Here is a 15233-nt window from a genome sequence, read left to right as displayed (position 1 = left end):
TACATGTCAGTAACATCTCAAAGAACAGTCTTTCTAAATGGCATATCTGTTTTGTGATTATACATAGTCGAGGGACTGAACTCTGATCTAGTCTGAAAGAACACCTTTGTGCTTAGTAGTCCCTTGATACATCCACCTTGCCTGAGCCAGGCCCCCAGGATCTTCTTAGCATTGGTCTAAATCTCTTCTTGATTTTTTGGGTGTAGATGCATCATGTCTGGCTTTCCAGTGCACACAACGTATGTTTGTAAAATCAGATGTTCAGTGCTTGTATTTATGTATAAACAGTCTGCATCTTTTATATATTGCAGTGTCTAGGCTGTTTTTAGAGCCTTGTGAGAAGTTAGAAATTGCTCTCCTGGATGTTTGAAGACCTGAAAACATTGATATATCAATGATCCAAAATAAAGTTTGTAAAAATTTGAGTCACGTTTTCGGGTTTTACATCAACTAGAAGAAAGGAATTACGTGGGGGCTAAAGGGGGTGGAATGAAGAAAAATACATTGGGGAGAAATTAAGTGACCTGGGGGGGGGGGGGAATAGGAGAAAGTAGAGTGGGGGAATGCATCAAAGTGAAAAATGTGAAGGCAGAAACTGAAAGAAAACTGAAGGCAGGGCAGCCCAACAGCATGCTCTATTTGCTGGGGGCATCTCAGAAGCTGTTAGAAGGCACTGAGAAAGGTGGACTTTCAGCATGACCTGTTACGGCCTTTATATGTTTTTGTTACATAAATGGCTAGTGTACTTTTAGATAAAGTATCATTGGTTTTGTTTGCCTTGTCAAAATAAAGACGAAAAATAAAAGGGCTCTAAGGACAAACAATGAAACTATTAGGGGCTTAGATTTGCTTATGAGTAAGTAACTTGGGAGATTAGAATTGTGGTTCTATAGATACAGAAAATGCTCTGCAGTTATGAATGTGCTGAAATTGTATTCGCATAATTACAGCTTTCTGACTTAGAAAAAGAGCGTCAAAGAAATAAAAGGAAATTGAGAGACAATAAACTCAAATGCCTTAGAAATTTATTTAAAAATAAGCTGAATCCCACCCCAAACCAAATATTACTTTACTTTCGAAAATGCTACCAAAAGTTAGCAATGAGGCCAGCATTTTATCGAGAATGGATGATAAGAGATCTTTCACGTGGTGGCAACACAGACTAAGGCTTCTTATCAGGAAGTAACTTCTGAAGAGGTTTTTCTGTGAGTGTCTGTACTTTCCAGTCTTATTCTGATACAGTAAAAAGAGGTAGCTGAAGACAGGCTTTTGGACTAATTAGACTATGCTCTGTTTTGTATTTGAAAAAAAGTTTCTAAATGTAAGCTTTAGTATTATTGTAGTTTAAGTAGGTGACTCCTTCAGGAGGCAGCGTGCTGTGTGTTTTTTCCAACTGTCTTCCAAGTTAACCTTTTCTGGTTTAAGTGTTGCTGACATTTGAGATTTACTGCTATTTGGAAAATTTTGTGTGAAACTGACTGAGAGAAAATGGTGTTTTTGTTAGTCAGCCTTCATGAAGTCCTTGGATGTTAAGCCTAATATTCGTTTTATTTCTGTCAGTAGAAAGCAGTTTGGTGCTTCTGATGTCTTCACCTCCTTCTCACCCCCCAAAGAAGTTGCTTTAGTCATGTAAAAATTGCCATCAAAAGATGCCTATAAATGCAAACACAGGCGCAGAGCACCTTATTATCTTTTGTATCACAACATTGGTAATTAATTTTCATTTTCTATTTAAAAGTGGAGAGGAAATCTATTTCCAGACATCAGCTATTTTCTACTGTATGTGGCTTCCTCATGGTATTTACTCAGGGCACGCTGTGTACCATCTGCATGTGAGTAGTACTCTGCCTTTGTAAGAGTCTGCTCCAGTTTACATAGGATAGTCCTAGTTCCTATTTCTCCTTTGATAGAGAGTCCACACGTTCGGTTTATGTGGGTGCAAGAGGGTCGTAATCTCTGGAGAAGCAAAATCATGTGAGATCTTAGTACTTGCAGAAGTAGATAGTATGGGGCTTATGAACTTTTCCATACCTACTGCCGTGACCTGCTCATTCCCCATTACTCCTACTCTTCTCTTTGAAAACTAACCCCATATTCTTCATCATTTATTGCCCTGTCTCCATTAACTGTGCTCCCGTGTTCTTCTCCCACTTCCATATTTTCAAATTTTGCTTCCCAGAGTTGTAAGAATATGTAGGTATTACAAGAACTACCATGAGTTCTCTTTTCTTTCTAGTTAAGCTTTGCTACCTCACTGATCAAAAGTGCTTGCTCGAGACAGTTCTGCAGAAAAGCATTAACTTGTTAGCATTAGGCTTTGTGTCCCTCTTAACTGGTAACTAAATAATCCATGGGGCACCAGGGCTACATCTGTACTAATAATTAATAAAAATTAAACAAAGGAGTTAGTTTCTGGCTTGGTGGCCACCTGCTGTGTCATGGGTTATGTTACAATGAAAGTGTTTTTAACCCCCTCCCTACCACACAGAGGTAGGAATGTCCCTGCCTCTCTCTGCTTGTCTGTGCCCTATGCCCAAGCATTTGTCAAGGAAAGTACTACTTTCTTGGGCCCAAACCGTAGCAAGGACCATGTGAAGGGTCTAACTGTATGTAAGGCTGTGTGGTCCAAAATTCAGGCGCACTGCCAGACCCTGCTTTACAAGTAAAGAGGTAGCCAGGTTCTCAGATATTTAAGGCTCTGCATTGTGAGGGAAGAGCCCGAACACCGTTCTTCTGTTGGGATCTTACACTGATGTTTGTGAATCAGACCTTGCTGTTGTGTGCAGCTTCTACAAGACAAATAGCCCAACTCTTTGCCTCTGCAATGCAATTGTAATTTTCTCTGGAATACCACTGAAGGTGAGAGTTTGCAGATTTACTATTAACATGAGGCTCATGGCAGAAACAGCTGAAGGTCGAAACACACAGTTTCTGAGGGAGTGCTGCTTTCACTTAATTGTATGTTCTTTCACCAGGGAAAAATACTGAACGAATGTATTTGGTCTGGCTGAAATGGAGTTAATTTTCCACATAGCAGCCTTCATAGTGCTGTACTTTGTATTGGTAGCTAGAAGGGTGTTGGTGACACACCAGTGTTATGGCACAGCATTAAGGCTGTCTCTCCAGCTTTCCTCCCTCACCAGTAAGTTGGGAGGTGGGCAAGATCTTGGCGGGGGACATAGGCAGGACAGCTGACCCAAACTGACCAAAGGGATTTTCCATACCGTACCATGTCTTAAGCAATAAGAGAGAGAGACAGGAGGAGGAGTAGGGATATTTATTATTATATTGCTTGTCTTCCAGAGCAACCTGAACTCCTAATTCCCAGGAAGTGGCTGGATATTGCCTTCTGATGGGAAGTAGAGAACAAATATTTTGTTTTCCTTCACTTCCATGTGCTGCCTTTATCTTTACCCATGAGTTTTTTTTCCACCTTATTTTCTCCCCATTGTCCTGCTGAGGAGGGCCGTAATAAGAGTTGCTTGGTGGGCACCTGGAGTCCAGCCAAGGTCAACCCAGCACAGCACTCTGCTGCAGCACTGGCTCACCCTCTTTTGGGAAGTCCTCATGGTCTGTGTCCATTCAGGAAAGCAGTGTTCCACACAGGGGCTACTATGATCTCCCTTATATGAGAAGGATAGAGATGATCCAGTTGCCAAGTTCTTCTTCCTCTGTAAATCATCAGAGCCTCTGTCTGTTGATTTCTTGATGAGTCCCTATCAGATGATCAGATTTCTGCCAATTGACTTTGTTTCCAAGGCAACCACTCTCTTGACAAGCCAGTTCCCTTCAATAGTAGGTAACTTATTTTTTAGAGTAGGTTGATTACATTTTAACTGCATAGTTCTTAACAAGATATTGGTGCTTAAGTTTCAGCCTTGCACGCAAGTGAAAAGATAACAAGCAAAAGCCTCTGTAGCTAAAATGGAGTTGGCACCATAATAAAAGATATGTAGAGGGATTTTATTACCTTCACAAAACTCATAAATAGTACATAATTCCTAAAGATAAGCCTGCTCACTGGTCATTTGCATTTTCGGTTGTGTTCAGTATATTCTGTTTTTTTGAAAATAATGAGAGTTTCAGTTAAGCTGTTTAACTTAGGAGGATGCTTCCTGAAAGTTCAGATAGTTTTGTAAATACCAGCAATCTGCTTTCCTACTCGCATAGGCCTCTAAACTGGGTGATACTGGTATTTAAAAGAGATAATAGGTTCCAACCAACTTTTTTTTTTTTTTTTTACACAGTTCAGACTTTGACGTGGTCTTGCCCTTCATCTCATGTATGCGGTGTTTCTCTCTGATAAGTGTTCAGGTTACCACATCCTTTGCTTCTGTCTTTTCTACTCATCTACTTTTGTTTCCTGCAAAACTTGTAGGATTGTCTTTGTTGAGGTTTCTTAGATTCAGCCTTTGGGTTTATATTTTGCAGGAAGATGTCCTTGCAGGCAGGATATAGTTACAAAGCTCTTTTTTTCTGAGGAAAGCAAACTCAAACATCTATATTCATATAGGTAGATAGCGCCATCATGCCTATGTAAAATTATGAATAATCTGATTTTGTAATATATCTGGGTTAGCATGAGGTGACTGAATTTGTTTTTCTCTTGCTTATCTAGTGTCCTTTCAGGTTGTAGTCTTGATTTCAGGGATGGATGAACCTTGTACAATAATTACTTAAACATCTGAAGTTTGTAGGACAGGTTATTTGCATAAATGGAAGCAAATTTTGATTTATATTAATAGGCTGAACTTTGTTTAATGTGTGCTATAGAAATCCTCTTTCTTACAAATGTCAGTCTATTATTTTTTTTACTATTTTTTTTTAAGCATTGCTTCCCCAGCAAGGTAGAAATTGCCATGTATGAACTGAAATAATCTCCAGGTAGTTTGTGTAGGCATTTGGATTTTGGAATGCTTAAATTCTTGTGTTGTAAAAAGAAAGCATTATTCACTGTTAGTGATGTTCATGAAGCAAGTGATCCTTTGTAATGTGATTGCTTGGGAAATTTTTGACTGATCATAGTGAGCTATCCAGTCCCTTTTGTAGCGAAGTGATCTTATAAGAGCTTTGTCTTTTATTCTGTCTCCATCTGTTGATAGGATGACTTACATCTTCTGTCTGGACTGGCAGACAGGATTTAGGCGCCAATCCAGCAAACCACTTAAACAACAGTTTAGCTTTAAGCCTTATAGAAACTAAACAGGTAAAAAAAAACAAACAAACAAACAAACCACAAACACCAAAACTGAAAAAAAAAAACCTCACTGCTAGCGCACAGCTGTTATCTTTAGAAGGAAATTTAGGAGTTTAGGTTTTATTGGTACATGAACTATAAATAGAATAAAAAGGGTTAAACATACACTGAGAATAGAAAAGGTAGATTAAGGGTCTTTAGTACAGAATTTAAAGGAGGAAAGATCCCTGTTTAATAGCAATGACAGTCTTTATCTGGTGTATTTCTTTAGGTCAGTGCTGCTGGAGTGTGTACCTAGGCAAATAGAATAGGTTTATCGCAGATATATGTGGTAAGTTTCCTCTGGCCCAACCAGCAAGAATTACACACTGTTGCTTTACAAAGAAATGACAACATACCTTTTTCTTGTACTAACAGAATTAGTGACCACTACTCAACAGTACTTCACAGGCAAACCTGGATATTCTAATGTTTCCGTGAAAGGTTGCTGAAGTGTTTCTTTGCAAATTATTCTCATAATATCTTTCAGAAGTGTTAATTCTATCAGAAGAAATCACCGTCCTTGTGAATGGATGAACTTGCAAGTTTTAAGCTAGTTGAATTTATATTCATTTAATAAACTGATGATAAACCAAAAATTTGTTCTTAATTTAGTTTAGTTCAGCTTTCAGATTTATTGTACAAGTGCAAATGCTTTAGGTTTTGTGTTCTATAATAGTGACCTCTTGTGGTGAAAATATGTCAGGTTTTCTGGTAAGCTTTCTGTAATATATACTGGAGGAAGTTGTATTTATTATCATTTTTAATGAGTAGATAACCTACTAACGTAGTAAAATAACGTATAATCTTCTAAAATTAGTTGCTAATATGCAGATCTCATACTGAGTGCATATGAAGGAAGAAGCATTTTGAGCACTGTATTCTAATATACATTGTGTGTCTCTACTGTATCTTTTAGTGAGCAGATGAAAAAGCCAGGCACAAGTCCGTCATGGCCAAGAAGTACAGGCTGGAAGGGAAGAGAAACAGGTACTTCATAAGGCATTTCAATCTCCAGTTGAAAAAATATGTGAATTACAGTGAAATAGAAAGATCTTTTTCTTCCGTATTTACTGAGCAATATTTTGGGTTTTCTCGGTGTATGTGTTTTTTTTAGCATTATTGGAAAAGAGAAACAGTATTCAAGAGATCTTGACTCAAAATTGGTTGCTTTTTTCCCCTCTTATTTTACTCATATGTAGACTTAAGAATTTGCCAGTCTGTTAACACCTTGTTTGCCCACTGCTTTTTGTAAACTGGCGTAGTTGCACAGAAACTAGTGAAGTCATGCCAGGCAATATTGTTTGAAGATACAGATTCTGCATTGCCCTGTAGGGATGCATTTTGCTGATTTTACACAACAGATTTTAATTAATTTTTCTTCATAGCTAGCACATTTCATACATGGCAAGTGCCTATTTGAGAGTCTGGTATGGAAAGCTGAAGTTTCTGCTCTGCTATTATTATGCTTTATTACTATTCTTCTAGAACTAAGAAGATGCATTATTCTGGATCATTCTGGCAAAGGCTGAGAATATTTACATGTCATGGGAGTTAGTATTCTGTGGGGCTGTATTTTCTCTCTTTATAGGTCTTTTAATTTATTTGTGCTGTTTTATTGGTGCTATTGAAAATATAATATGTATTATTAGGATTGTTTCTTTTTTATAACATTACGTAGCTTCCTTAGTTTGTGCATACCTCATCTTTAATCCCAGAATAAACGGTGGGATAGCAGTGGGAATTCTCAATCATTTCTTCTCTATAGTTGGGTCCTGGGAGAGCGTTCATTTTCAGATTATTTCTATTTTCTGATATGATTTATGTTTATACTTTCACATTTTAAAGAGGAGGTAGACTGGTTTAATATAGATATATTCATAGCCACTCAGTATTCCGTGAAAAGGCTAAACGTGGTAAGTCAGGCAGTACACAGCTTTTGAAAGCTCAGTGTTGCTAAGGCTCTTGTATTTACATGCTAAAAACAGCAACCAATAAATGTAGACTGATTAGTGACTTTTTTTTTTTTTTGACCAGAATGCAAAGCTGTGGTTAAGACCTTTGAAACACTGAGACAATGAACTTCAACTTGCTGAATTCTTTTGCTTGAGTATTTTTGCTGTTGAGTTGTGATTCACTCAATTAGAAAGTTCAGGGCAGCTTCTGCAATATTTTAAATACAGCTAATGCTGTAACTTTTCATCAGCACCTTAAAAATCTCCCAGGACTGAGCCATGTGCAAGTTTACAATTTCTTAATGTTGCCTTTTTTCATATTTTCAATGTATTTTCTGATTATTCTTATTGCTGGGATTAATATTTTTTAGTAAAAGCTGATTATGTTTATTTTCCTAATTACAACAAAAGCCGTTACAACTTTTAGGTTGCTATATTTTTCTGATGAATGTGAGACAAGTGCAGCAGTGGCACAAAAAAATCAGTTCTTTTAGTTCTGAACTAAAAATTGAATGGCTTTGTTTGGTTTTTTTTGTTTGTTTGGTTGTTTTTTTTATTTTTTTATCTAGTAAGGAGTGTGGTCATATGTGCAAATGCATACGTGAGTTATTCTATTTCTTGCTTAGTAAAGTTAAGCATGTGTGTACTTAGAAAGTGAGTCCCATCTTTCAGTTTGAGAGGTAGCTACAAATTGGAAAGAAAATAAATAATTGAGTCAATATGTGGGTTTTGTGGCAGGAAGGAACAGAGCAAACTATTCTAGTGTTCTCACTTCAGCTGTGCTCTTATATTATCCAGAGCAGAACTTTCACTTCATTGTCAATGCTGTGTAGTGTTTTATTAATTAAGCTACTCATTGATCTGAATACGAGTATTAACTCTCAATCTAGAAAATGGAAAAGGTCTGCAAAATAAGTAATATTACCTAATAACATGTACACTAATATGTATATATGCACCAACCAATAATTATAGTTATTGTAATAACATACTTACCTAGTTATTACTTATGAAACAGCAGCATTTTTGTATAATCTGATGAAATAGATACAATTGATAGATTAATTCTGTGTAAAATATAAGTAGACAGTTAAAGTTAATAAGGATTAAGTTAATACAGTCTGGATTTTTTATTTTTTTTAAGAACAAGTTTTCAAATAGGAAGGTTTTAATTGTTTCAGTATTCCAAGAAATAACTCAGTAATTTTTTCAAGTTCTGAGGCTGTTCTCATGATGCAAACCTCTGAATGTCAGTGTTCTCATGCAGTACAGTATTTTTTATGTTAATGGTTATATTAAGAATTTACATTGTCATTTAAATACAAGAGCTAGTAATGAACAGTAGGAGACGCTTTCTTCTGACAAATCTGTCACTTAATGTATTCTATATTAACTATATTCTAGTCTTAATGGTTTTCTTCGTGTTATTTAGTGGAGCTGTGTGACTCTTGCTTCCCTATTCAAAAAACAAACAAAAAACCAAACCCCATTTATAACAACAACTTTGGTTGCCTGCAAGATAAGGAGCTTAACCTAATCCTGAACTCCAAAAATATGCCTGCGTACACCTTGTAAGCACTTGTTAGATCCTTTAAAACTCGAGTTGTACGGAAACTCTGGCTCCGCAGTGGGCCAATGGGCAACACCAGGATTCTGCCACTTCACATAGTGCCATGTGAATGTGAAAAGCATGTTCAGCAAATTGAAATAATTCCCAGTGATTACGAGGGAAACATGCATTTTACAAAATTTAGCTAAGAAGTTCTCAAAACTAATTGCATGAAGTGATTAGAATTTTAACAGGATGTAATAACTAAGAAGATTGTTTTTTCTCTAACTGACCAGAGTCTCAGTTAGTGAAGCTTAATGTAACATTGTGCATGTGTCCTAGATAAAAATGTGCGATCCTGGAGGATTGCCTGTACTACAAATGTCTTCTAACACAGAATAAGTTGTCATGTGGACACAGAGCTGAAAAGTAGGAAGACATGTTGATGTAAAAGTAGTCATTACCTTCTAATTCAGCAATCAAATGAAACAACGTCAGTAAACAAAACCAGATCTGGCTTTACAGTACAGCTTTACATATCGCAACATTTATCCATCTAGTTTTGTTAGAAACTTGTTTTTGAGAAAAGGCAAATAAAAACAAAAGCTTGAAGAGGTAGGATAATCTAGAATATAGCAAAAATGTGACTTTTTTTATTATTTCTTTTTTCTGACTGATGAGTAAAGTATTTGTAGCTATTCGTTTTTGTAGAAGTTGAAACCTTTGCTGAATATGTGCTTTTGTTTTGAATGTATTTTGTAGGCTTACAAGTTGAAATGGGAATAAAAGAATCACAAGAGGAAGAAATCTTTTGGCATTTAAAGATTCTACCAATTCTTCATGAACTGGAAAAAGGTAGGTAACTGTTGTTGAAAAGGTGTATTTTCTGTACTATTTCCTGTAGGAAACATGGGACTTATTTGCGTTTACTACAAAAGAATAGCAGTAGTTGAACTATGTAGCTGTTTATGCTTTCATATGTTCTGTGACTTTAAAGTCTAAAACTGGCCTGGGCACCTCTCTCTGGTTGGCCTTGGTTGAGCAGGGGGTTGGACTGGATGACCTCAGATATCCCTTCCAACCTCAACCATTCAGTGATTCTATAAAAAAAATAAAATATAGTACTGGTTTAGAGAAGATCTTGTCTTGTAAGAAAAGAAAGAAAAAAACCCTGCCCCAAATCTCTTGAATTTTAAAAATAGGCAAGACTTTTTCTTTTTCCTGTAAAGCGAACATGTACGTGATTGCATGGTGTTGAGATGCAGATTTGTAATAATTTACAGCAGGTTTTATTTTTGTATTTTTTAAATAGTGTCTGAGGGACTCTGGTAAAGAGGTAGATGACTTTCTTATCAATAGCCAAACAGTCCACTCAGATAGATCTTGCACTTCTACTATTCATTGGAAAGTTCTAATAAATTATTACGTTCACTTTTTCTTAATCTCAGCAAGGGTTCACCTATTAGCTTATGCATGTAGGCAGAAAAATATTCCTTAACTGCTGCTTTTTCACATGACATGTTTGGTGGAGCTCTTTAAAGAATATGTTCAGTAACAGTTTCCTGATAGATATTTAGTCAGTGTGATTATTAAGCATTAAAGGTGAGTTTCATTTTAGGTTTATGTATCATTTTGCCATTGTGATTTCTTGGCTCAAGTTTTTTCTTTTTGTAAGAGCAGAAAAACCATGTTTCTGAGAATCACATCATTTTAAGAGATTCATTGGGTGCCTTATTTTTGTTGATGTGCCACCCATTCTTTCTTTTGTTCTTCTGTTTCTTTGTCTATTGAGATGTTCTGAAAAAGGTTGTACTGATATTTATTTTTTTATTTTTGTCTCCCTTCCCATTCCCTTCAAATAGAAGACAATGTAGAAAATCTTTGTCTGGCTTGCACCAAGCTCTATCAAGCCCTGGATGAAGAAAATATGCTTGGAAAAAGATTTAAAAGAAGAAATATGCTTCTGAAGATATTATATAAACTTGTAGACATTGATTCAGACCCACTTTGCCTAAAGCTGGCAAAGATTATTCTGTCTGTAAGTGTTTCTAAATGTTGTTAGAATAGGAAGTTCAAAATCATGAACTACAATTTGCATTTAATTTTCACTTCATACTTTTAAACTGTGTCTATAAACTAATCCTTTCCTAAGCACAATTTCTTGCCACACAGATACTAGGCTCCTAGTCATCCAGATCAACACTTGTTGGACCCTATTTTTTGCAAAGACATTGCATCTGTGGGAGGAAGGATATACATAAAATAGAATAACTGGTGCATATTGGTAGACATATTGCTTAGGCATGGAAAAGGGACAGTGTCCTAAGCCAGGATATGCATGCAGGGATTTAAACAAAACAATAATTAAAAAAATTACACATGAAAATGAATCATAGAGTCATAGAATGGTTTTGATTGGAAAGGACCTTAAAGATCACCTAGTCCCAACCCCCTGCGATGGGCAGGGACACCTTCCACTAGACCAGGTTGCTCAATGCCACATCCAGCCTGGCCTTGAACAATTCCAGGAATGAAGCTTAGTTTTTTAATAGCATCTTGACCATATTGAACATGTTTATTTGAACATGACAAAATTGTTCTTTCAGAAAGAAGGTATAATTATCTATTTTCTCTAGTATTTCCTCTTAAAACTCTCAGTTAATTGGTACTCTTGAACCTATTGGTTCAGCTTCTAAGTATGTGTGGACAGTCCCTGGTGAAAGGATACTAGCTAGCACAATATGTGTGTGTGTGTTGGGGGGAGGGTATGTGTTTCCTCTAAAGGTATATATGTTATTTTTATCAGAAAATATAAATTTAGATACCACATAGATGTCAAGTGGTGCTTATTAAAAAAAAAAAGTACTGTCACAGACATTTTTCTGTGGTATGTTTTAAAATCATCAACAAGATAAAAAATTGTCCTTTTCATGATCTCTCAACAACCATTAGTACATCATAATACCGTATTTTCTGAGGTTTGAGAACAACTTTGATTATGACATGTGTTGTTGCACTGGAGTTCCTTATGCATGTCCATAGATACGAAACCAGTGAATATGTGCAGAATTTCTTTGTAAGAATGAATTACAGAAAAAAATCTACAAGTTATTGATATACTGCAGAGAATACATTAAAAGTTTTTATATCATCTGTTATTTTAAAGTCAGCCAGCACAGTTTGCTAAAGAGATCTTAAACTAGCTAGGTTTCAGAGTCCTTTAATTCTGCAAACTTGACAGTTTGGCTGAGTGTGCTGTCAGGGTTTCGGTTGGAATTTAGTAGTTCTGTGAGAATGCAAGTTTGCCATGGTGTCTGAACTTGTAAAATGTTATGGTACTTTTTTGTATGTAGATCTTGGTTGTGATTTTTATGTGCTTTACATTCTTTACAGATGAAAGTGGATGGAAAAAATCTTCTCAGTGTTTGCAAGCTTGCATTTAAAATTTGCAGGAATGAAGAAAATGATTACATCATTCAAAATGATGGTTTGTTGGGTATGTATTCTGTTCTTGTATATAAGTTAGGTGTTGGAATGCAGTAGTCAGATCTTTCAAGAAACATTCTCAGAGTTAACTTAGTCATGCATTAAAAGTTGCTTACTAGGTCAAACTAACAGTCCATCTAGTCCAGTATTCTGTGTCTAATGATGGGGACAGTTAGGGAGAGTGTGGAAGCCCACGTATTTTCTTTGATCCATTTCCCTTGTACTATCATAGCATCTAGAATTGTTATGTTGTATTAGGGACATTAGATGGTGCATCCTTGCCTAATCCTTCTGAGCTTCTGTTTATAGACCTCTTGTTCATTAATTTGCCTAATTCCTTTTTGAACTTTCTGCTTCTGTCTGTCTCTACAATCTCATAGAGCAGTAAGTTTCAGAAGTTCTCTGTCTGCTGTTTCAAACCTATCTACTTTTAATTATGCCCTTGCTTGTAGCTTTGCATGATTTAGAAGAGTTTCTACAGTCAGCTGACCTTCCACCTTCATGATTTGGTAACCTGCACTCTTATCGCATATCTTTGCCTTCTCCTTTTCAGACTTGGGTATCTCAGCCTTTTAGCTGTCTCTTTGAAAGAATATTGTGTCATTCTCTTGGTTGTTTTAGTAGCCCTTTTCTGTAACTTCTCCAACTCCAGCAGATCCTTCTTGAGATGTACAGAACAAAGCTGTCCACAGAAGTCAATGTGTCTGCACCAATTTTTATACAAGTGAAATAATGCTGTCTGTGGTGTTGTCCATCATCGGGAAGGGTATTGAGAACAATCGTTGCCTTTTTAGCTGCCTCTGCATGTTTACCTGATGGTTTGGGAGAATTGGCAACAGTGGCTTTAAGATCTCTTTTGTTATTGTAATTGCATTTGTATCATACACACACACCTTACAAATAGCAGGAAAATGACAGTCTATGAATGATACTCAGTATCAATTGGTGGTCATTCCTTTCATTAAAACTTCACTATGTTTTATTAATGTAGGCTTTGATTTTGCAAATAATCTTTTTTTTTTTTTTTTGTAGCATGTGCATAAGTTAAAGCATATGCGTATATCTGCTTAAATAGATGAGAGTATTCACGGTCTTAAGAGTTTAGTATATAAGTGTTGTCAGAGATAAAGACCAGATAAACCTTTCCAGCAGTAAGATCCACAGGAAAGGACTTGGAGAGAAGAGAACAGCCCAGGTTGCTCAACTGACTTTGAATACTGAGAACTACAATTTTGTAGAGATGAGCATCATACAAAAATCTGAACGAGCTGAGTGGCTGTCTGTTTAAGCGCTGGGTTTTTTGATCTCATTTCCATGTTTACTCACTTTTCTTTCACTTGCTCATCTTTCCCTGAATTTTAAAACTAGTGAAGGAAAGATGCTTTTGGTAGGTGTTTTCTTGTTTGTTTATTCAGTCTGCATTTTTGACCCACCTTATCCAGGCTGAAGACATGGACCTCATCATAATCTGGGTTGTCATCATAATCAAGATTCCTTATATTCAGTTTATTTTTGTTTCTCTGGCCCTGTGAACCATTTATGTGCATCTGGAGCAGCTTGAGAAGAAGAAAGAAATTAACTGTTTGTTCTAAAATAAACAACTACTGTTCAAGACCCAATTTGATACTGAGCAGAACAGGAACCTGATTTCTCACATTGCCACAGCCCAATTGATTTAGCTGACCACTAGGCATTTGATGAAAGTGGGAGTTGGAGCAAGAGCCTAGAGTGTGTGTACGTCAACCATATACACCCATGTACTTGGAGAAAGTTTCAGCTTGAGTTGAGACTGAAAAAACTTTAGAAATCTGTTCAGTTTAATGAGGTGGGAAAATGTTATTCAGCTGAATGGAACACAGGAAGCAGAATTAAATATCAATCAGTTACTAGAAATTCAAAATTAAAAAATGGGATAGGATTACTTATTGAAGATACCAAATTCAGAATGTCTGTTTGACTGTGAAAGATACATTGAGCTTATGCTAACAGCTGTTAATTTTAACATTTCAAATATCTGACAGTGGTAGCATAAAGCAAAACCTTTACAGTAACTTTACCTACATAGAAAGTAAATCTAAAAAGGATATGAACAGACTTCAGATGTGAGATTTGAGGTAGGCACCTATGCTTTTTAGTGCTTCATTTGAGATGTTGAAGACATTTGATTTTTAAGAAAGTAGTAGAATAAACCTCTCAAGAATGTCTGAAGTTTAGTACACAAAATTACACACACACACTCGCTTTTGCAAATCTTGACCGAGATTTTCAGTGATTACTCCTATGTGTGTAGCATAGCAGTGCAGGTTCTTGAAGCCTGAGAGAGCAAAAGTCAGGCCCATTGTCTTGTTTGTCAGTAATGGTTTCCTGGTTTCAATCCAAATGCCCAAGTTTTCTGGCCCACTTATTAGAAATGTAACAGTTCAGTCTGAGTTTTTTTTCCAGTTATAAATCTCTTCAGTAACTTGACTATATCAAATATTAATATTAGGCTTTCTGAACAATTATTTTCCTTTTAGATTGTTTGTTGGAGGTTCTGAGAACTGAAGATCTACAAAAAAACAATGAAGCTCTCTTGTATTGCATGGGAGCTATAAAATTCATGTCTGGAAATGCAGTACTCCTTAATGAAATGGTGAAAAAAGGAGCTGTTGAAATGTTGCTGCAATTAATGAAGCAGATTAATAATATAAAAGAAAATGACAGATATTTCTCCAACTTGGGGCACCTATTAGTACAGGTTAGCATTTACTTTTATTTCTAAAAGTACACACTTAAAAAGTAAATTCAAAATTTAATTAAAGGTGGTAAGATAACCCTGTGTGCCACAGACAGAGTTGTACCTGTATTTGAATAGTCTTTAAGAAGCTTATATGAAGTTGTTCATGACCTAAATTTAATTATCATAGATATTTTTGTGTAGTCAATTTAAAGGCTTTAGAAATTCTGAAGTTAACAAATATTTTTATGTACATAATAAACCAGTTTCTTCTTATTACTTTATAGTGCT

The 15233-nt window shown here is 36.0% G+C and overlaps 1 protein-coding gene across 8 annotated transcripts in view; it reads left to right on the top strand.

The window, feature by feature from the left end:
- ARMC2 (armadillo repeat containing 2) overlaps positions 1-15233 on the top strand; it is a 65690-nt gene that overhangs the window by 18096 nt on the left and 32361 nt on the right. For 7 of the 8 annotated variants that reach the window (XR_009744525.1, XR_009744526.1, XM_061460145.1 and 4 more), the window contains 5 exons: positions 6156-6226; positions 9503-9595; positions 10603-10778; positions 12134-12236; positions 14743-14963. Coding sequence is in view for 6 of the 8 variants with exons in the window: in XM_061460145.1 (XP_061316129.1) it covers positions 6156-6226; positions 9503-9595; positions 10603-10778; positions 12134-12236; positions 14743-14963 (664 nt within the window). In the remaining 2 variants the exon portion in view is untranslated. The remainder of the gene's footprint in view (positions 1-6155; positions 6227-9502; positions 9596-10602; positions 10779-12133; positions 12237-14742; positions 14964-15233) is intronic. The other variant, XM_061460144.1, reaches the window with a different exon arrangement.

This window comes from Pezoporus flaviventris, unplaced genomic scaffold (assembly GCF_033815535.1).
Source record: "Pezoporus flaviventris isolate CSIRO_AGI_PZ_B2104156 unplaced genomic scaffold, CSIRO_AGI_Pfla_v1 ptg000031l, whole genome shotgun sequence".
Lineage (NCBI taxonomy): Eukaryota > Metazoa > Chordata > Aves > Psittaciformes > Psittacidae > Pezoporus > Pezoporus flaviventris.
This window is presented reverse-complemented; position numbering and strand designations above follow the sequence as displayed.